Raw genomic sequence first — 23,055 nt, 5'->3', positions numbered from 1 at the left:
TCGCTTAATCATGTTTATATCGACGTATTAACCATATTATACAGTGGTTTTAACAAAATAATAGAGCCTTAATCCGTTGTAAATCAGGTGTAATTATATTACATTATTATAGTGAGACAAGCAAAAAGGCACTGATGAGGTTGAACTAAATACACCCGAAATAATTACCAACGAAAACGTACAGATTGAGGCAGCCGATATAATTACATCCCTTCGAAAGCTAAAGAATAGGAAGAGCCCAGGGCAAGATGATATCCCAAACGAATTACTTAAATATGGCGGCCAAAGTCTCATACAGCAGCTAACATCCCTGATTCAAAAATTCTTTACCAACACAGGATACCCGATGAATGGCGAACCAGCACCACTATCTTGATGTTTAAAAGAGGAGATAAGAAGCTGCCCTCAAACTATAGAGGCATAAATCTTCTAAGCACCACACTAAAACTTACGACAAAAGTGATAACAACCAAAATTAACGACTTAACATGCTTAGCAGATGAACAGTAAGGTTTCAGATCGGGCAGATCATGCACAGACGCGGTTTTTGTCATAAGACAGATAACAGAAAAATCAATCGAATATAACAAACCAGCGTATATGTGTTTTATTGATTTAGAAAAAGCGTTCGACCGTGTGCAGCTAAGAGACGTTGTACACCTTCTTTACAATAGGCAAATCCCACACAACCATACAAAACATATATGAAGTGAACCAAATTCAAGCTAAAATTAACGTCCTGACCTGACCGAACCAATAATGTAGGCTGTGGTATCCGACAAGGTGACTCCCTGAGCCCTCTTCTTTCAACATCATTATGGACGAAATAATAGGAAATGTACGTTTACTGAAGGGATACAGTATGGGCGACCAGGAAATTACTATTCTATGCTATGCCGACGACGCCGTATTGGTAGCTGAAAATGAGAACGATCTACAGCGCTTATGACATCGATTTAATTGCACTGCCAAATCACTTAATATGATAATATCGACCCAGAAAACTAAATGCATGACGACATCAAAAATACCACTAAGATGCAAACTGGAAGTCGAGGGCAATGTTATTCAGCAAGAAATGAAGTTTAAGTATCTAAGCATAGAAATCTCAGAATATGGTGATGTAGAAGCGGAGGGTGCGAGAACGGACAACGAAGGCAACCAGAATAGCAGGATGCCTGAATGATACAATATGGCGAAATAAAAACATTGAGGTGGAGACTAAAGCGAGAATTTACAAGGCAACGGTACGACCAATAATGACATACACTGCAGAAACTCGACCTAATACAGCGAAAACTAAACAACTACTAGAAACAACCGAAATGAGAATACTACGCAGAATAGCTGGAAAGACGCTTCTGGACAGGGAGAGAAATGAAAGCATAAGAAGAGCGTGCAAGTTGGAAAATGTAAATGAGTGGGTACTCAGCAGAAAGGAAGAATGGAACGACCATATCAGCAGAATGGACAACAGAAGGATAGTGAGAGTTGCACGCGACAAATCACCGCTAGGTCGCAGAAGCTTAGGACGTCCACGAAAACGATGGACAACTTGTCAGTCTAACCGGTAGAGACGACAAAACCAAACAGGCGATTCGCCTAGTATGAAGAAGGAAGAAAAAGAAGAAGAAGAAAAATGGCTGATGTGTTACATTGAGTGGTCGAAGTTTTGCGTACTTACGAAATACATGTAAGAAATTGGTACCATCTATTGGTCCCTCAGTAATCGTAAACACTCTTGGAAAATGAGTTTTTGTATTCGGAATCTTCACACCAATAAATGACTGACAATCTTTAATGGCATCTACAGTCAAAACGTGATTTCTTCCCTCCTACATGCTCCAAATACTCCAACGATTAAGAAAACTTTAGCTAACAGGATTTCTTTGTCATCGGCTTCTTTCATAAAGCGTTCTATTTCCAGTTTTGTAAATACTATTGATTTCTTTGCCTGATATCCGGAAGCTTTTCTTTTTAAAAATGCAATAAGGTTTGTGAATTTGCTAATATCTACGTTTTCTGTTCAGGTAAATCATGGTACGGAGCATCGAATATTTACTCCACAGAGTTGACGGCTTTAAGGTAGTGGATAACTGCAGGAAATAGGCTAGCAATACCTTTTCTGTGAAATTCTCAACATGTGTTTCTTTGACCCAGGTTTCAAAGTTGTTGTAGGTGGTCTCGTATAAGTTTTTCGACTTCTCGGGCACTAACGTGGATAGCGCAGTTTCAGCAGCTTGTTGAATATCCAAAGACTCGTCATTATCACTCATTTTTTCACAACACTTTGTAGGAAATACAGCGACGTTTGAACCTGACAGAACTTTGTCATTAAACAATGCATTAACAATGCCTTAGAAACCGATTACCAGAACATTTTAAAAAATGTTTAAAAATAAATAATAATAATAGCATGAAAATCTCAAATTATCCGCTTTCACAAAAAATCTTTATGAAATTCGTTGCGAAAAGAGTGCTTTAAACACATTCATTTCGCAACTTGTTACATAAATAGCTAATTTATAATTTGAGTTAAATTTTTATGTTTATAAGGTTAAACACAAACTCTAATGCCTCATAGTTTCTATGCGTTAATGCGGTTCATCAGTTCATCATCTTCTAACCAAACATCATGTGCATAAAAAATGCAAGCGATAAAAAAGTTATTTACAATAGTCGAATCAATATGAGAAGTTGAATCGTGTGATTCGATTCACTAAAAAAAATCGGAAATGCGCATCACTAATACCCTCCCATTGCTACGGCACTGTTCGTAACTGCCCTGCTGTAAATGCACCCGGTTTAGCCGCAGTGACGTCGCAGGTAAGTGTGGATCGGCCTTCTGGCAAATGCTAATGTTATTGTTATCTTTGGTTATTGTCTTTAGAACGTTTCCTGCTGCGGGGTCTCATAGCTACATGGACCGTAACAGTGGAAAAGATGGCAGTAGTTTGTCTTTAATTTCATTAGCCATCAGAACGATGAAATTTCAATGTAATTTTCTCATTCTTTATGACAGATAAAGTTAAACTTTATTTTTAACAATCAAAAAATAGTTATTTTTTGATAATGAAGTGAGTGAATTAATTTCGGGAGACGATAATGCAATTTTATCGTCGTGTATAAAACAATATTTTTTTCCAAAGCGAGTTACGTTTTAAAAAATATTCAGAAATTATTTCAGGAAATTTATTACAAGTAGAAAAAATATTGTGCTGGGTTGGTGTTGGTCTTTGGTGTTGGTTTCTATGTAACTTGACAAATAAATAAAGCTGTCTTTTTAGTTTGGTTTGGCTCATAGACAAACAAATAAATAGAGACTGGCAAATTAAATGGCAAAGAGGGGGACAACGTTCCCGTAGCGCAACTCAGAACGCAAAATTTCGTTCTATTTATGTTGATCTGCGCATTGCCTCTATTGGGCCCACTATCTCATTCTAATATAACAAGAGAGAAAGAAGCAACCATATAAAACGTAATTTCTAAATAGAAATTAGAACAATCGCTCTTTCGTTTTCGTCATCATGCCAACCAAGATGACAACATCATGACAATTCGTCATGTTTGTTAATTTTTCTTTTTGGTGATTTACCTTTTTTTCTAAACTCTCCATTTTATTGACTTATGAATATGGATAGGGAACAAATTCCTTTGTTCCATATAGGTATTTATATTTGGTTACTTATAATTTTCGGTTATACTATTTGTTATTTTATTTGCTGCAGGATCCAGTATCATCTATTTTTATATGTATTGGTGCCCCTTTCTCTGATAGATATGTTAAAGACACCCGGTAAAATAAAAGTAAGTAGTTATATTTATCATCTTATTAAGAAAAAAGTAGAAGTAGTAGTGTCAAAAATATTTCGAACCTCTCTTAACATAACAAATTAAAACAATTATTTTTTTTAATTTTCTGGTTAGGTATATAGTTGAGGCTGGACTTGAAAATGGTTCAGGATCATGATTCTCGTAAAGTCTTCTTTGCTTGGATATATTCACTTTGTTATTTCAATTAGGCAGTTTTTTCGAAAATGAGATTTTTAATGCCCTTTAAAAAAATTGGCCGATCGTTTCCTGCAACAGTCAGTTCTTCTGCATTTAAAATTGGTAGGTGGGTGGAAGAAACACTGTTATTTTTTGTTATAATATTATAAAAAGTTTATTTATTTTTATGTATAAATAAATATGTTTATAAAACAATTTATTTTAATTTTTTATACAATTTATATACAATTTTTGCTTTTTTTATAATTTCCCTTATAATAGTAGTACTCTTTCGTTCTGAAAGAAACTGTAAATTTTCACTTAAACTGATTTATTCTCTACACCACGTTCCCTTTACGTGGTATAGGGAATACATCAGTTTTTTTTTCAGTTTCAGAATGAAAGAATTCTACTAATAAAGGCTAATTTAAATTTTCCGCCAGCCAGAATGTGCGATAATGTCTTACGATACGTTTTATACCTATCTCTTTCTTTTTCATATAAAGCACACATAATAAAGAAAGATAGCAATAAGGACGTACGTCCTGCCATGGTCCTGCTAATTGGTTTCAAAATTGTTATTCTGAGTTGCGCTACGGGAACGCGGTCCCACTCTTTACCATGAGATTTGTCAGTCTCTTTTTATTTGTTTGTCTATGGTTTGGCTCAAAACGAAATAAGTAAATTACCAACAGATATTCAGGCTGGGGCGACAAACGCCATATCCAAACTACTTCCATTTAAATCCCGAATAACTTATGAAAAGGAATTCAAAAATTTTCAAAAATAGAAGCAATTAAAAAACGTACGAGAAGAAATAAAGTTTTTAACCTATCTTCGCTTTTAAAGTATCATTTAATTTACCCTTGCGGTTAAAGTACTATTTTTGATAGACATAAGGTAATTTTAACAGTTGCTATGGAAAAAAATGGTTTTAGTTTGCTGTTTTAGTGGAAAAATATTTAGAAGTCCTTGTAATTAAGTAATTCAAATTAAAAATCAGTTATTAGATAATGTCATTTTTATTTTATAATTATATGGGGACTGTTATTGGTCGTAATTTCCAAGCCAACTGGACGCCGGTTTTTTTTGCGATCATACGGTACATACGTAATAATACATATGTTCTAAATTATTATCGAGAATGTTTTTTAAATGCAAAGGCGTGTCAAATATGCGTTATTTTCAATTCAAATGGAAATATCTAAAGAAAAAAATATTGGCAAAATGTTTACAAACTTACATCTATGTATAAAATACAATACAACTAAAAAACGGCGTCAGTGTTGACTTTGCCATCTTGACGCCGTTTTTTTATTGATCATACAGAATACTAACAAATAATTTGTGTATGTGTGTAAAATATATTTAAAAAATTATTTCAATACGTTAGAATACCAAAAATTACAAAATAGTCTTGGCTCATTCGCCATAATATTTTAAATAAAAAATTTTCAGCGCATTCGCCATTATGTCATAAAATTAATTATAATATAATATTATATTATGCATTTGATACTAATGATTTTAATATTACACACACTTAAAATATAAATTTTAATAAAATAAATTTTTCTAATATTAATTTAATAAAAATAAAAACCTTACCTTCACATTTTAATCCTTGCCTGTATAATCCATATAACAATGATCCACAATGATCACAAAATGTCGGCGACATGTAATTGTGTATCTTGAATCTGTGGGGTACGTCTACTTTGAATCTTTCCCTTAAATACTGAAACAAAAATGTCAGATATTTATTATCATTGTACAAGGTATCCCATTTTCGTGTGTTTTACAGAGTTTCTCGCAAATATGGTTTATTTGAAATGGTAACATGCGGTTTGTAATAATTTTTATAACAATTTGACTCGAAATACTAAATGTGTGGTGTCAAATTATTAATAGAAAATGCCTTTTCCAAATATATTAATGAGCCACCCTAGTTCCATTTGAAAAAATTCAGGTATGATTAATAAAACAATTTCTGCCTCATTTAACCGGCCAGGACAAGACACGAAAAACATTAAACGATCATAGGTATTTATTTTTCCAAGGCTACCTGATTAAAAATTAGTATTTTTAACACAGCCATGGCACTCTAGATTAAAATTTAAAATAAGATTTTTTTTAAGCGAGAATATCAAAAGTTGACATATTCATTCTATTCAGATTGTCATTTTCTATCGAATAAAATAGAAATATACCGAGGGTGCCATTTAAAAATCAAAAGTTGTAGTCATTTCCGGTGAAACAGGAAGTGACCAAAAACAATTGAATACGTCAATCGATCCTAATTTATGTCATATACTAACATACTAAATCTCGTTATTTTATCTGAAAAAATAAAAAAGTTATAGGGGGTGAGCCACTTTTGAAAGGCACCCGATATTTTTTTTTTTTTGACATATTAAAGACTCTTGGAACTTTCTATACGCGTTGTTATTTCCATTTTTCAGACTTTTAATACGTAAAAACAACTTTTCTGTCCAAATTTAAACATATAAATACCGCAAACCTTTTCCTTTTTCCCAGTTTTACCCCAAAAACCACGAATGTAGCTATAAATAAATTTCCTGGCGGCCATTTCTTGTTTTTGATTTATTCGACATTTTAACTGAGAAACTCACCCTTTGTCCCTAACAGCACGTAACTTTTTAGTAATAAAAGGATAACACAACCCAGAATAAAAAGTACTTTTATTATATAAAAGTGACTTCTAAACTGACCAGTTTTTGAAAGCAACTCCGTAAAAAGTTTTATTTATTTCTCGTTTTTTTTTTGAAGACAGCTAAATAAAATGTTTTCCGATATAAAAATGAACTTGAAAAGGAAAAATATGGTAATCGCAAAACTAGTTCCGATGCACGTGATCAACTTTGAGTGACAGGCGATGCCGACAGCGCTGCCAGATTGTGATGGATTTATGGGATGAATCTTAATTTAAGATTTTTACGTTTTATTTTTAAATTAATAACTAATATTTTAGTAATTAATTGATTTATTTGTTTTATAGCTTATTTTACTTATTAGATATTGGCAAAAACTAGTCCATTATGAAGATTATTATAAGCGTTATTATGGGTTATTTATTTATTAACTTTTAAAATAAAAAAAATATATACATTTTAATGTACGCCACTGAAGTAGAGTAGCTTTTATCAATGTTGTTTTGCCTGTTTTTATCTGTAGTAGTATTATCACCGTCACTACTGTCAAAGTCACTAATTAATCTTCTACGTCCAGGTGTCTGAGGTGGTAGGTATTCTGAACCAGATTCAATTACGAATGGCTCAGATTTGCTGCTCAACGAACCATCACAATTACTCATTTTAATGTTAGATAATAATAATAATAATTAACAAAATTATGTAAATCTGTTGACTTTGGCAACTGTAGTATAATGAGCCCAAAGTTTTTGAATTTTTTGAAAATTAGATGCCTGACCGTCGATTTTACGCATAAAGCATAAACATCACATTAACCAATCTCACCGCGACTTTTAAACAGGGGGTTCCCCTTTAATAAACGAATTTTCAACGGGGGTCCCCTTTCGTCAAGAAATCTCAAGATTTCTTGAATCAAGACAAGAAATCAACTCTCAAGAAATGATCAAAACAAGATTTTTTTTTAATTCTTGAAAATATTTCAAGACAAGAAATTGCTTGTCAAGACAGATTTCTTGTCTTGCCGGTCCCTAAGAATTACTCACAAAGATTCAACAACAACACGATATTATACAAAATAATGATGACATTAGGATAATTGTCAAATAATGAACGACAACCTTGCTGAAAACGGCGCAATGTGACCAACATAGCGATAATAAAATTCGGTTTAAACTAATGTTTGCAGCTTTAATCTAAATAAAATATCTGTCACAATCATTTGCTCTATAAAGTCAAATAAAGAGCTGCTTGGTATCTTAAATTATTCCACAAATTTAAACATTTTTTCCATTTCATTTTAAAATTTAATTTAGTCAGGTTTATAAGCTTTAAAGTCAATGTCGATATGATTGATGACGCGCATCGGAAAATGTTTTGCGATTACTTTATACTGCGTGATTTGATTTTAAATAGTTAATTTTTTTGTTTGAAAATTAATCACAAAACATGAAATAAAAATAAAAGTTTTAAGTTAATGTTCCCCCAACTTGATTTCGTCTGATCACAAATCTAACTAAAAAAAATTAAACTGGGCCAAATATCAATCCACAGTCTCAATCCAAACATAAACAAACCGGTATAAATGTTTATAAAAGTAACCGAACTATTTTTCATCCAGTTTTTTGAATGGAATTTTGCACATATAGGCGTTAGCATAAACATGGCTGGACTATAAACACTTCAGACCACAGGAAACATAAAATTACTTATATTTAAAAAAAAATTGTTTCTGAGTTTAACGAAAAAAATTCAAGTGATTTTTTTCTTAGAATTATTGTATTATTTAAAAACTTCATTTCTGTTAATGTTGTTACTACATTAAAATCAATTTTTAAATTGTTGTAGTACCTACTCAGATACTTACAATAGTACTTTCTGAATTTATTCCTGAACCAGAACACTTGCTCAGAAGCTTGTCGTGGCATTTTTTGTGCACAGCTGTCTGACAACCTAAAAAAATAAAAAAATTATAGGTGTGTAAAAGTGTAAGGGATCTCTCATGATAATAATGTTGTTTAGAAAAAAACAAGCGTTTAATAGGCGCTGTATAAGACAGAAATCACAAATTTTCATTATGTATTTCACGCCATCCCGGTTACAGTTCATGTTGATCGCATTACAATAATATTGAAATCGTGGCTTTATCATAATATTTAAGTATTTTAGTTTTTTTCTAGTGGAGTTGTTGAAACTATAAAATACTCAGGTACGAGGTTTGTGCGATGCAACGCTGTTTCGGCCAGTAAAAAATAAGTGAAAAAGAATTCGAACTAGGCGTCGTGTTGTGGGTGTGACAATTTCAAATATTAATAAAATTGCCGAAAAAATTTTAACGCGTAAAGGAGAGCGTAATTAGGGCGTTGTTGGGTGCAAAAACATTCAATAACTCAACTTTCCCGGATATTCAAATCTCCCGAAACAACACTTTATAGCTTCTTGGTTTCTCACACCGATCTGATCAAAAGCAAAAATGGATTCAAGCAGTTCGGCGAAACAAATTAGTAAACAAAGTTCTCGTTGCATAAAAAATTAAATAGACATATTATACTATGAGAGGATAAAATATAATTTGCATTATTAATGGTATACTTTTTTCAATCAATTAGTGATTAAAAATGTTTTATTAAATTATAATTATGGACATCTAACACAAGCTGTAAAAATTAGTGTTCAGAACTGCAGTTGATAATTCTACAGATAAAAAAACCCTGTTTACACCCTGTATATTACGGAATACATTCGATGTTTCAATTTAATAGAGTTGTGTTGTAGAGCAGAAAAAGTAACAAGGAATGTGAAATTTGTATTGTTATATCTTCTGAATTTGAGTAACAAGACAAGAGTTTTTCCGACAAGAGTTTTTCCGACTAATCGTTTATTTTTTATACGGGGTGAGTCTTAAATAAGTGCAAATATTTTTTCTCTCTTCTTACAAATAAGTCTAAAATAACCGCCTAATCTTCCCCTAGGAGATGCAAGACCTTGTCGTTGGTGGGGAAGCTTCTGGTCAGGTGCTGGGGGGAATCCCCCCTAGCACTTGGCTTGGTCTAAGAAGCATCTCACTCATCGTCTTGTCCCTGACTGTAGTGTCGTGGCCAGGGAATTGCACCAAGACATATAACGATACCGGGCGGGGCTACGGACAGCCTCAACCTTGGGGCATCGGGGGCACCCCATTGTATTTTACCCCTTACTTCTACATGTGGGCTCTATAGAAGTGGACCGACTGTCCCTAGCGACTCATGGGAACACTATGAGATCTGGTAATAATAGTAATAAAATCATCACCGGTGAAGCTGTGGGAAACCCCTAGCAACACTGGGAACAGTAACAATGAAAGTTCCAAGGGGCCAAACCCAAAGAGAACTACAGGAGAGGTGGCTGACACTTGCGTGAGACCATCCTCCGCAAGTGGCATACAAGTTACCACCTCCTCCAAGGGTCGGGAGCCTACCTCCTACCTCTAAACCCAACAGGCGACACAAGCTACCGTTTCGTCTACCCGGCCTGGGTCGTAGCTCCTCGACTGTGAAGGACACGGATCTCCGTAGGAAGTCCTGGGACTGTATCATGAGTTATAACTCAAGAAAGGGGGACACAATAGACCTCTAAGGTCGCAAAGATTAACCCCCCTCCCACTTATTCTAAATTCTAAACCGCCTAATAGAGAGCCACCACCTGATTCTGTATTTTTGCATCCCTTTTAGTGCCGTAACTATAGAATAAAGCCGTAACCATGGCAATATCAGAGATTCAGAAACTATACCCTTGAAAATTTACGATGAACCAGGCAGTTCTAACAAGTTTTCTAAAATAAACAGGAAAATTTAAAAGAAAATACACGATTTTTGCATACATCTCTTTTTTTGTGAAAAAAAAAACATCATAGACGCGTTCCTGGTCGAAATATACCAACCTAAAATTATTTGCACTTATTTAAGACTCACCCTGTATGGAAAAAAATCATAATACCTCGATTTTTTTTCCAGAAATGAACTATTCACAAATTCTTTCAAAATTTTTATTTTTTTTTCTTCAAATTCTTTCAAAATTCAAAATTCACAAAAAAGTATACAGACTTTATTATTTATCATAAATTCTATCAAAAGCTACTTACTCTGACACTGGTAGCCCTGTTTTCCAAATCCCCACAAGAAATCCTTGCAAAAAGCACAAAAGGTTGGTTGCCTGAAGAATTTAGCCACGAACTTGTGGCCTTTCACCGAATGCACCCTGTAAACAAAATCATTTTGGTGTTTAAAAATATATTCCACACTTTAAATAACAACGCAACTGTACTTTTGAATATATTTGGGCTTAGTTTTGTACATAATTCACTATAACGAACTTGCAGATTCTTTAGAATGAGTTTTGTGTACGCTAAAGACTTTAAACTTAAATTGGTCACCGTTTCTTAGAGTAATTTCTCAATTAATGAAGCTTTATGTACAGCCATGGACAAAAATGAAACGAATATTAAACATATAGCATCACAATAAATTGCCTGTCATGAAGATTTCCAATATATGTATTAACGTTAAAAATATCTATACTATATCCTGCTAAAATCCTTAAGTGTCTGACATACTGATTAATCACGATCCTGCTCAAACCACTCAACGTAAGAAGCTCAGTTTTGGCATACAGCTTGATTCTAGGGTGTAGAGGTTCGATAAGAAGGGATTTTTCGAAATTCCAGTTCCAAGGGGGTGAAACCACCCCTCAAATATTACAATATTTTTTATTTAAAAAACGGTCAAGTTTCCGAAAAAACGCTTAAACACGTAGTATTTTTATTCTGTTTTTTTACATATTTTAAGATTTTTTAAAAATGTATACACGGTGTTTCGAAAAATCTGGTCATTGATTAATCACGATCCTGCTTAAAGCGCTTGACGTAAAAAGCTGATTTTTGGAATACGAATTGACTTTAGGGTGTAGAGTTAGGTTCGATAAGAAGGAATTTTTCGAAAGTCGAATTCTAAGGGGTGAAACCAACCCACAAATATTAGAATATTTTTTATTTAAAAACGTATATTTTATTTTGTTGTTTCACATATTTTAAGATTTTTTAAAAATTTGTACAGGGTGTTTCATAAAATATGACCATTGAGTAATCACGATTCTGCTTAAACTGCTTGACGTTTAAAGCTGATTTTTGGCAAACGGATTGACTGTGGGGTGTAGAGGTTCGATAAGGAGGGGTTTCTCGATTGTTTTTCTCATGCTGACATAAATATGAGAAAATTTTATCCAGTTTGTATGTTAATGGAAATTTTTGCTTTGCTTTATCATCACCATTACAAATGATTAATTCGACGCGAACGAAGTATACGTAGTATTTTAAGAAAAAGAGATAAGTTATAATATAATTATTTAATAACCAAAATATCAAATACGCTACTGAAACACCTCATAAAGTCAAATTGACGTATCCTAATTATTTTGTAAGTAAAAGAAAAAATGCAAAAAAGATATATAATTAGTTAATTCTAAGTGAATTTGATATTTGACTGGTTTCAATACTGACGAAAAAATAGTATATTGTTTTATTACGAGTAAAAATGATACTTTTGTAGTCAGACTGTACGTTTGACATCACAAACAAGGCACAAAAAGTAATTTTTACTCTGAATAGAACATGCTATATTTTTCAAACGTAACAAATAATTTTTTAAACAATTTTAAACATTTCATATAATATAAAAAAATTAAAGAGTAATACCTTGTAAGTAACTATATATCGAAAACTATGGTTACACTCCATGAATTTGAAACTTTATGTCAGTTTGATAATATATATTTTCGTATACTTAGGCGTAAAAGTGCTTTACTTTAATACCTAAGCGTTAAAATGACGTTTTTACATTGTCAATCCCGTGGCAAAAATTAATACTTTTCTGACTTGAAAAAACTAAATTTATTTGAATTTTCAAAAAAAAAAATTTTTTAAATTATCAGAAAAATATCAGTGCGCTATCGTTTTTTTTTCGTCTCAGGCTGTACTTCGAGCTTCCAGAACAGGCAAAATATATATTTTTTAGGATTGATCAAGCACATTCTAACCCGAACTAAATAAATCCGGTAATGTAGGGATCTAAATTAGCTTGATTAATGTGTTATAAGTCACATTTGATGAAAAAGCATGAGTTTCTTTAATCGCTTCACTACGAAACGTTTATTGCTATAAAGAACATCTCTGAAAAAAAAACATAATTTTACTTCTTTCTACCTTTGAAAAGTTAAGTTTAATTTTATACTAAAAAGTATTAGTCAAATAAACTATTTTTGTAAGAATATCTATATATTTTTTGCAAACTGTTTAAATCTGTGATCTGTGCATAGCAAGGTTAAAATAACAATTCAACAGACAAAACAGTCTTTAAAATTTTTATAAATAAATAAATTTAATTTATTTATGTTGTTAACTCAGTAATAAAAATCAGTTTTATATCGTAAAGTATTGCGTAATCTCCAAGAAATTACCTTTTCTTTTACATTGATTTCGTAGAAAAATCTACATAAAGAATTTTATTAGAAATTGAAAGAATTTTGTGGTTTTTTATAACTATAGATTATAGTGGCTTAATTCATTTTTAATAATGCAAAGAAAAATGCAATAAACTGATTTAAATAAAAAAGGAGTAATATAAATATTGCTTGGATCGAGGCTTGGATTATACAGGGCGAGTCTTAAGTAAGTGCATTTTTACGGCTGGTAGATATCGATAAAAGTAATAATATATATTCTCTTTGCCGTTTTTTAAAGAACTAGTATAACAAGTATTAATAAAAATAATATATTAATTGTATTAATAAATCAAGATAAATTTCTGAAATGACAACTTCATTTGACAGTTATCTTTTACCTTGACTGGTGCTCATAAGTAAATACACGGCCATACGAAAGGAGAAATATTTAAAAAAGTTATTCTTTTGAAATGTGGGTTTTAGTGCTCTTCAATAAACCTAAATAGAATTATTCTCTAAAATAATTAGGGAAGCCAATAATTGACCCCATTAAAATTTACATGGGATTTCCTATGTCCCGTCCGACGATGCAACACCCGGTATACAGTTTGTACATTATATAATATATTAGATCATTATATATTATCTATTTTCTTTAACAGTCTCTGGTTGAAAAATCGACCACCACCCTCCCACTCCCTTATTTGTTAACTTTTTGACAAATGTTATTAAGAAGATATGCTCCCTTTATGCTAGTTTATATATTTTTGAAGTCTATTTGATCAAACTAGAAAATAATTAGTACTGCCCTATAAAGGGTTAACTGAAAATTAAAAAGAATAACAAAAAAAAAAGAAATTGAAAATTAAAAAAAATAAAAACAAAATTTGAAAAATTTAAAATTTTCATATTTATTGGCGAAGCAAAATATCACAGACGTGTTTCCGGGATTGAAGTATAACGTCCTAAAAATATGTGCCATTATTTAAGGCTCACCCCATATGTGGAGAAATAAATATTAATTTGATTTTTTGTTAGAAAATTTATTTGTATCCTTTTGATGTACATATTTATTTCCTTTAAGAAAACTTGTATACGACGAATAATGAGACGTTATACAGGGTGTCCCAGAAATAAGTGCAAGTATTTTAAGGGGTGGTAGATCTCGAAAAAAGAAACATATTTTCTCTTAATCGTTTTTCAAATAAGTCCAAAATAACGGAGTTATTTTACTTTGAAAATTTCTAAAAAAAAATGATTTTTCGCTAAAATTTTGAGAACCACTGGATCTTTTCTGGATTTTCTTTCTTGTAAATTTAATCTACTACGTAAGCGTATGTTGCCATATTATCAAGAAATTATTTTGTTTTAAATAAAAACTAAAAAAAATTCCAAAAAAAATTTCAAAAAATTCCGAATTTTCAAAAGAAAATATTAAAATATTTGCACTTATTTCTGGGACACCTTCTATATTGGAATAAAATTCATTTAATCCAATTGGTCACTTTTCTTGGTCACACTGTATATCCTTACCTTTGATGTTTGACAGCACCTCTTCTTCTGTTGATCTCCCTTCCGAAAATCTTCGAAAAATCATTCTCAGGCCTGTCCCTTTCAACTTCGAAAGGATTTGGCATCAATGGACTGGTTGATGAACCTCCAAGACTATAGGAAACCATCCCATCAGACTGGCTCATTTTTTGTACCATATTATGGTGCCTGGGTACTCTAGGTTTACCATGAATCTATTTTTTTTTTAAAAAACACACTGTTAAAACATTCAAATCTTTTACTAAAGGAATTAAAATGTTATGCTGATTTTGTTGGGATTTAAGATGAGAGCTTATCTAAGTGTTTTATGATTAGTATGAAAATGAATCCCTAATCCTAAATAAACATGTTTGTAAAATTTTATAATGTTAGTTAATATAATTAACATTCATTTGAGGACTAATATCATGTTACAACGTACGATACTTAATGTTGATGTTTGTTTATAGTACCATAATAAAATAAATCTGGGCTAGATATTTCTTATAGTACACACAACATTTTTACGTGCAACATATGGATTAAATCAACTGAATAGCTTGATTGGATTTGTTTTCAATGGTCTGTATGAATTATAATGATTTTTTTTTTTCGAGAACGATTTTTTGTATTCCTTTTTATAAGTTATTCTGGGTTTAAATGGAAGTAGTTTGGATATGGCGTTTGTCGCCTCAGCCTGAATATCTGTTTTGAGCCATTTCTGGCTCCAATTCAATCAGCAATCGACACGAAAGAGAAATAAAAATATTGACTCAAAACTGACAACTAAATAGACAGCTTTATTTATTTGTCAAATTACATAGAAACCAACGCCAACCCAGCACAATATTCATTTTTTCGTAATAAATTCCTTGAAATAATAATTTCTGAATATTTTTTTAAAATGTAACTCGCTATGGAAAAAAATATTTTTTTATACACGACAATAAAATTAAAAAGAATTAATCTTTTCGGTCTTGTATAAAAAATAACTATTAATGACTAAGTCTTTTATAAAAAGACTTAAATCTTTTTAACGACTTGAGTCTTTTCCAAAAAGAAAGATTAGAAAAGAAAAGAATAGAAAAGAGATAATATATTTTATATGAAGAGGAAACTTACTTTAGTACCTGAATTATCACCCAAATCACTATACCGAGTGTTTTTTCCATTGTATCTTCTCCTTTCGCCATTTCTTTTGTCCCCACTAGAGCTTTTCCTCTGTTTGTTTACTGAACTCCCAGTGAACATCATCTTGTGTCTACCTTGTTTCAGTTCTTAAAACAAATTGTTAATATAAAAATTAATATAATAAAAATATATAAGAGTTTATTGCCTTGAACTGCTCATATAGAAATTCAAGGCAAGAAACTCTTATATAATTTTCTTATATATCTGAAAACTGCAAGAAATATTTTTCCATTTTATGGGGAATTTTATGAGAAATATATTTCCATTAATAACATAATATCATAACCACAGGTGATAGACCAGCTGGTACTAAACAAGCTGTGGTATTATTAGCTACCTACTTAATAAAAGTGAGTGATGAAAAGAGAGAAGAAAGATATTAGCTTTGTAAATTAAAAAATAAAAAAAATGAAGAATTAAAAGATTTTTTGTAATAAAATTAAAATTATCTAATGCTTTAATTTCTCAATTTCTCTGATTTTATTTTAATTAAACAACCAAAAAAACTAAACATGGTTATATAAAAATTATATATTAAAATAGTTCAATATAGCTTGAGATTGGAAAAATAAGCTATTTGCGATTTTGAAAACCTACATAGGGTATTTTTAGTGTTGTTTATTTTGCTATGGTCCGGTCGTATTTTAACACTTATCCATTATAAGAGTTAAATATCCATTTTATATTGTTTTAAATTGAAATTCTAGTAGTGTATCATGGGCATGTTTGTTCCTTTAAATGTTTCTTGTAATAAATAAACTTTCAGTCAGACAAAACAGCATTTTTATTTATTTTATTGTAATAAATTGTAAATTATGTAAAGCTTTAAATATTATGTAAAGTTTTTATTAATATGATATTTTATATAATATTACATCTGTACAGGGTGGGTCAAATTCGACGCTTTTAAATGGAAACACCCTTTTCTATAGGAGATAGACGAAAACTAATATCGGTGTCTGGAGCTCAATTTTCATCAAAAATATGATGGTGAAAACCGCATATCAATATCTGTTAACGTTTCGGAGTTACGGGGTGTTTTTCAAAAATGTGCATTTTTAACAAATCGCTGTAATTTTTTTGTTATGGAAAATTTTGTATTTCTATGAAAACATTTCCAAAGCACCTTTTTACGTAGAATTTAATGGTTTAACAGAAAAATTGATTTTTTATTTGGGACACCCTCTATATATTTAATTAACTGAAAAGAATTTAAAATTACCTTTCCAAAAATATAGCACACTTGATATTTTGTTATAATCCTCTTCGAAATACAGAATTTTTAAAAGTTCGCCACTTTTAATTAGTAGGCTTTGGACCCCTTATTGATGATATGACCTTAATGGAACTCGAAAACATATTTTTCCAGCAAGACGACGCACCGCCTCTGAACGCTGAAGTTATTAGCAAATTTTTGCAGCCAATTTCAAGAATAATTGGATAGCTAACCAAGATCCCAGCCGTTGGCCGTCGAGGCCGCCTGACTTAGAGCCCATGGATCTAATCCTATGGATATATTTGCGAATAAAGGTTCCTTATTCTTCCGTATAATCTAGACAAGAATTAAAAATACTTAGCAGTTATGAAAGGGTATCTTTCACCCCCACTGAGTCAATGAATTCCGCGAGAAATGTTCAAAAACTGCCCCGTCTGTCCATAACATATATAAGGTTGATATGTCGAACACCTGTAGCAAAATCTCATGTCTTGGTTTGCTATTTATATTTATTGTTATTAGATATAGTTTAAATGTGTTGATGTTGGTTAAATATATTTTAAATTGTTATAAAATTCTGCATCTCTCATAGCAAATATTATTTTCGTTTTAATTGATGCTCACAGCTAGAATTTTTTTGCATTACAGCCGGTGCCGTTCAAAGCCTACTTACTCTATATCTCGAAGAGGAATCGAGCAAAGTATCAAGTGTGTTATATTTTTGGAAAGGTAATTTTAAATCCTTTTCAATAAATTAAAAATATACAGGGTGTCCCATATAAAAAATCAAATTTTCTGTTGATAATTCTTAAATTATTAATTTTAAAAAAATTATACTTAAACCATTAAATTCTACGTAAAATGGTGCTTTGGAAATGTTTTCATAAAAATACAAAATTTTCCATAGCAAAAAAGTTACAGTGATTTGTTAAAAATGCATATTTTTGAAAAACACCCCGTAACTCCGAAGCGGTAACAGATATCGATATGCGGTTTTCACCATCATGTTTTTGACAAAAATTGAGCTCCAGACACCGATATTAGTTTTTGTCTATCTCCTATAGAAAAGGGTGTTTCCATTTAAAAGCGTCGAATTTGACCCACCCTGTACGGGGATCCCATTTTCGTATAGTTTATAGGATTTCTCGTTTATGAATTGATTTACGAGTTATTGCTCGTATGAAACTAAATATGCTACACATATGTTTGTCCTAGCCTCCTTAGTTCTTGAAATACAGAGCGAATTTGTGATGCGCGGTAGTAAAAAGATGTTGAATACAAATATGATGCGCAGTAGTGAAAGGCAGTGAGACGGTCCGCATTCTGTTCAGGAGAGCATAGCAAAAGATATATTAAAGAACCAGCTTTCTTAAAATTCTCTCTCTAAAACGTTGCTAGCTTTTAGACTATAAGTAAGCGAAGTAGACTATAAGCAGAGTACCTAAACCGACCAGTAGCGACAGTCCCGTTTTCAATTTTCTTTGCGGCTGCGCGAAATAAGTAGGTTATCTGTCATACGAAGAAGCGAAGTTGCCACTGTTGTCATTTATCAAATATCTCTATATACTTTATTTCAAGTATACCTCAGGCAACGAATCGTTTTTTTAATTATTTATTAGCAGTAAGATATTTTATACATTCAAATTTAGAAATAAGGATAAAACAAAACAAAAAAGATATGTATAAAACTTTATAATTAATTCCACTTCAAATTGTGAGCAGTGTATACCATGTTTATAGGACCACTTCATAAGTTGAGCAGTTAAATACGTAGTCTATCTGTCAAACACGTCAAAAGAGAGAGAAAGAAAATTTGGTCCCACCACATCAAAAGAGCCGACGGTTTCTGTCGCTACTCGGCGATCTACGTACTCTGCTATAAGTAACAGCTAAATCTTTATGGAAATGAAAATATAAAAAAACACCAGCAATTACAAGCAAATCGTATATCCGATGAACGGGGGCATGAAAATGCAATAAATTTAAAAACTGCGTAATTTTCCAATCAATCGAAGTCTTTAAATTCAACCAATAAAATTAATATCGTATCATCGTATCCTCGGCCAACGGATGCATGAAAATCAAGCTTAAAACGTCAGGTAAACCGTTATGTCCAAACGGGGCTTAAAGATGCTTGTAACTTTTCAGTAAAAAACTGGGTAATAAAAATGGACAATTTCTTTCTCTTGTATATTCTACAGGGTTGTTCACCACATACGACACGGAGTATTGTAGCTAAACGATCGGATTTTTACAAATTGTATGTTTTGGGTTCGTTGAAGGACTATTAGAGCTACAATTCAAAAATATTTTTACAAGATACAGAGTGTCCCAAATAAATAAAAAATATCAAAGTTGTATTTTTTTTAAATGGAACACCCTGTATATTATTAGTTTCTACGGTTAAAATAAAGGTAAATTTGATTAAGGTTTATCACACTTAAACTTTACCGTTTTTGAAATATTTAGGTGTTTGTCAAAATACAGTAATAATTTTAATGCTTCATTTCTCTTAGCCTATTTAAGTTTTTTAAACCAAATATTGTACTGAAGTATTTCTATTTACTGAATTTTGTGTTGCAATAATAAAAATTATACTACCTTATACAGAGTGTTTAAAAATTTATTTTAAATAATTACTAGCTTTAAACTACAATAACTTGTTTAATTTAAATGGAACACCATGTATATTTTACGAAAATCAGATGCACAATATAATTGTCTATCAAATTGTATTATACCATTTTTTACCTATCTCTTTAAGTTTCCGTAGAAAATGCATTTTCTTGTAATTTTGAACTCATTTATCAATATACCCATGGAATACTGACATTTTAGACTATTTTTAAAGATATACCAAATTTTACTAATCAGAGCACAGATACTAATATTGTCGATATAGTTCGTTTATTTCATTAAAAAAATTAAAAATCTGTTTAATTATTTGTTAAATAGGACCAATTAATATGATTCCTGTATCCAAACTACATTAATTGACTGTTTGCATTGGTTAATAATAATTGCTCCAAATACTAAAAAACTGAATTTTGTATGTGTATTAGACAGTGTGTAAAAAGTAACACCTTAAAAATGATATTTCATTTTTTGACAAATGCTTATTTATTACAACAGAGAGTTCATTTTCATAACATATTATTATATTGATTTCTGATTCAAATCCACATTTATTTAGAATACTTTATTAACGAACACAATTAAGTATGTTATTAATTAGTATTTGGGCGGAAATAATGGGTGGTATACTTAATTAATGGTATACTCTTTTATAAAGATTTAAATAGTTTTCTTTTTACATACAAATGGGCTAGTAATATTAACGTTTTGCTAAAAACGATAATAGTACTAGACTGTACATCAATGTCAATATTCCTGTCAATATTCCGTAGGTATGTTGATAAATGAGGTCTAATTTATAAGAAAATGCATTTTCTACGAAAACTTGAAAGGATAGGTAAAAATGGTATAATACAATTTGATAGACAATTAAATTGTGCATCTGATTCTCCTAAAATATACAGGGCGTCCTATTTAAATTAAACAAGTTATTAACGTTTATAACTAGAAATTATTTAAAATAAATTTTTAGACACTCTGTATGAGGTAGTATTATTTTTATTATTGCAACACAATAACTGATCAATAAATAAACTTCAGTAAATATTTAGTATTAAAAACTTTGATACCCTTGGAGAAATGAAGCCTTTAAATTTTTGCTGCAGTTTCACAAAAATGAAAATATTTCAAAAACGGTTTAAGTGTAATTAACCTTAATTAAATTTACCTTTATTTTAATCGTAGAAACTAGAAATGTAATAATATACAGGGTGATCCATTTAAAAAAATACAACTTTGATATTTTTTATTTATCTGGGACACTCTGTATCTTATACAAATATTTTTAAATTGTAGCTCTAATAGTCCTTCAACGAACCCAAAACTTACAATTTGTAAAAATCTAATCGTTTAGCTACAATACTCCATGTCGTATGTGGTGAACAACCCTGTATACAGGGCTCTTATGTTATTACTTATATGTATACAACTCACATATATTTATGTGAGTTGTTTCACACAAATAATTTTGGACATTAAAAAACTTTGTGAACTTGAAGATCGACTGTTCCTGACTTACATATATGTGTTTCATTTTAAAACAGTTTTTGTCTAAAGAAAAAGTATCAATTTATCTAAGAATCATCTATTTTTAAGATGTTTATAAGAAACATGCAAGGGAAAACAAACCAAGCATTCGAAAAATATTGCCATAAACCAATCAGCGCAAATACAAAGGATTTAGCTTACTGTGAAATCGATTTTAAATAAACTAAATTTATAAAAATAGCATTTGTAGAAACATTTTTCGAATATCTTTATTAATAGATTAAATAAGAAGCCGATTTCAAGCCACTTATTTTTATAAATTGTAAGAAAACATTCGAAGTATGACATACATCTGTTACTCACATCAATCACACGGGCATGTGTGTTAAAGAGCGTTTTAAAGTAGGTAACTCCAACAAGTCTATCACACGGGTTCACAATACGCTTGTAAAATCACTTAAATTCACTTTAAAAATAGAGTTTCCGTGACTCACTTTCGAGTTTCAAGTATTTCTCGTAAGTTTGTCATGTTGTTTCGATAAAAACATCGTCACTAAGCTTAAAACGTTCATTTTTTGACGTTTTTTTCACTAAAAAATAGTTGACAATCTGCAAGGCACTCTCGAAATCAAAGATTCGCATAATTCTGTGACTTAAGTGAGTTCATCTCGGGCAAACTATGCGGCGATCCGTGTTTATGTGTCGGAATGAGCTGCCCATTTATTTTTAGAATTTTCAGTTGATCCCAAAACATTTTCGAACATATTACAATGCTCTCCAACTCGTAACTGTCAGTAGGCAGCGTTCGAATTTTATTTATTTATTTTTTTCGGCCGTTATTTATCGGTTTACGTTTAGAAATTGCGCGTTTTTCGAACTCTATGTCGATTTTGAAGAAGGCGCTTGATGGGAAAGCTAGATGCAGTATGTTTGGTTGCCTACCAAAGCAAAAAATTGACACAGTTAATTTTTTTTAGTTTAATTTTATTTAAACAAGAATTTTTATATATTCTATGCATACAGATAGTAAGAATATGCCACCCTCAAGTTTTAAAAGTTTTTTTTTCTTTAGAATATTTATTTTTTTAAACATTTGCGTAATAAAATTACAATCTAAATAATAATTTGTAATAGCTGTTAAAAGTATGTTTTCTCTTATTAGTAACACTATCAATATTAAATGAAATTTAAAGAAATATTCTAAATATTATTAGAGAACTATTTATTTACTTTATTTTAAAATATAAAGAAAAATTTTATGAAAATAATTTTAGTGCTGACATCTGCTGTCTAGTAGCGGAACTTTTAAGCAAAATATTCAAATTTATAGATAGATGTCTCTAATTTATGTCAGTAAAAATAGTTCAAATGTCCCAAAAACTGACAGCCAGTGTTGTTACAATAGGTACAATTGTACTATTTTGGGTACATTTGATAGTCAAGGAGTACATAGGTACAATTGCAAGAAAAAATGTACAATTATTACTTCTCAAACCAAAACTAACCTAAACTTAAACCCACATATACATATGCATTTTTAGACGAACGGTGATATGCGATGCGTGGATTTGAAATGCAGGTTGCTAGGAACAGAGGGTTTAATTCAGATCATACTCCTATGAGGTTGCATCCTCCCATCAGGTGGCATGCTCCTATGCGACCTGCATTTCAAATAATGCCAACGTGTCGGCGACTATTAGTTTCGAATACCTTACTTAATCCTACCTGAACTCTGTCTTTAGACGTTAGACGTACCAAAACTTGGTAAATAAAGAGGGTAAGAGCACATAACACACATTTTTCCACCAAAAATGTACAATCCCACTTAAAAAAGTACAATTTCGACACCATTTATAGTACAAA

At 31.1% G+C, this 23,055-nt stretch overlaps 1 protein-coding gene across 1 annotated transcript; it reads right to left on the bottom strand.

The window, feature by feature from the left end:
* Positions 1–5,494: 5,494 nt before the first annotated feature.
* Positions 5,495–23,050, bottom strand: LOC115887209 (putative protein kinase C delta type homolog). Its single transcript, XM_030906572.1, has 7 exons — positions 22,918–23,050; positions 15,786–15,940; positions 14,667–14,878; positions 10,780–10,895; positions 8,527–8,612; positions 5,599–5,728; positions 5,495–5,532 (listed from the first exon to the last, which is right to left on the bottom strand). Exons 2-7 carry the CDS (start codon positions 15,915–15,917, stop codon positions 5,495–5,497), a joined length of 714 nt encoding a protein of 237 aa, XP_030762432.1. The 5' UTR covers positions 15,918–15,940; positions 22,918–23,050.
* Between the last annotated feature and the right edge of the window lie 5 nt (positions 23,051–23,055).

Source organism: Sitophilus oryzae, unplaced genomic scaffold (assembly GCF_002938485.1).
Source record: "Sitophilus oryzae breed Bouriz unplaced genomic scaffold, Soryzae_2.0 scaffold_555_pilon_pilon, whole genome shotgun sequence".
In the NCBI taxonomy this organism is placed as follows: Eukaryota; Metazoa; Arthropoda; class Insecta; order Coleoptera; family Curculionidae; genus Sitophilus; species Sitophilus oryzae.
Note: the sequence above shows the minus strand (reverse complement) of the source record. Positions and strands in the feature narration are given on the sequence as shown.

Excerpts from the sequence above, each read along its gene's own strand:
- LOC115887209 (XM_030906572.1), bottom strand. The coding sequence starts at position 15,917 with ATGATGTTCACTGGGAGTTCAGTAAACAAACAGAGGAAAAGCTCTAGT. Across the intron at positions 10,896-14,666 it reads GGTGCTGTCAAACATCAAAG|GGTGCATTCGGTGAAAGGCC; the intron begins GTAAGGATATAC and ends TTTTGTTTACAG. Across the intron at positions 5,729-8,526 it reads TAAATTCAGAAAGTACTATT|TATTTAAGGGAAAGATTCAA; the intron begins GTAAGTATCTGA and ends TTTTTGTTTCAG.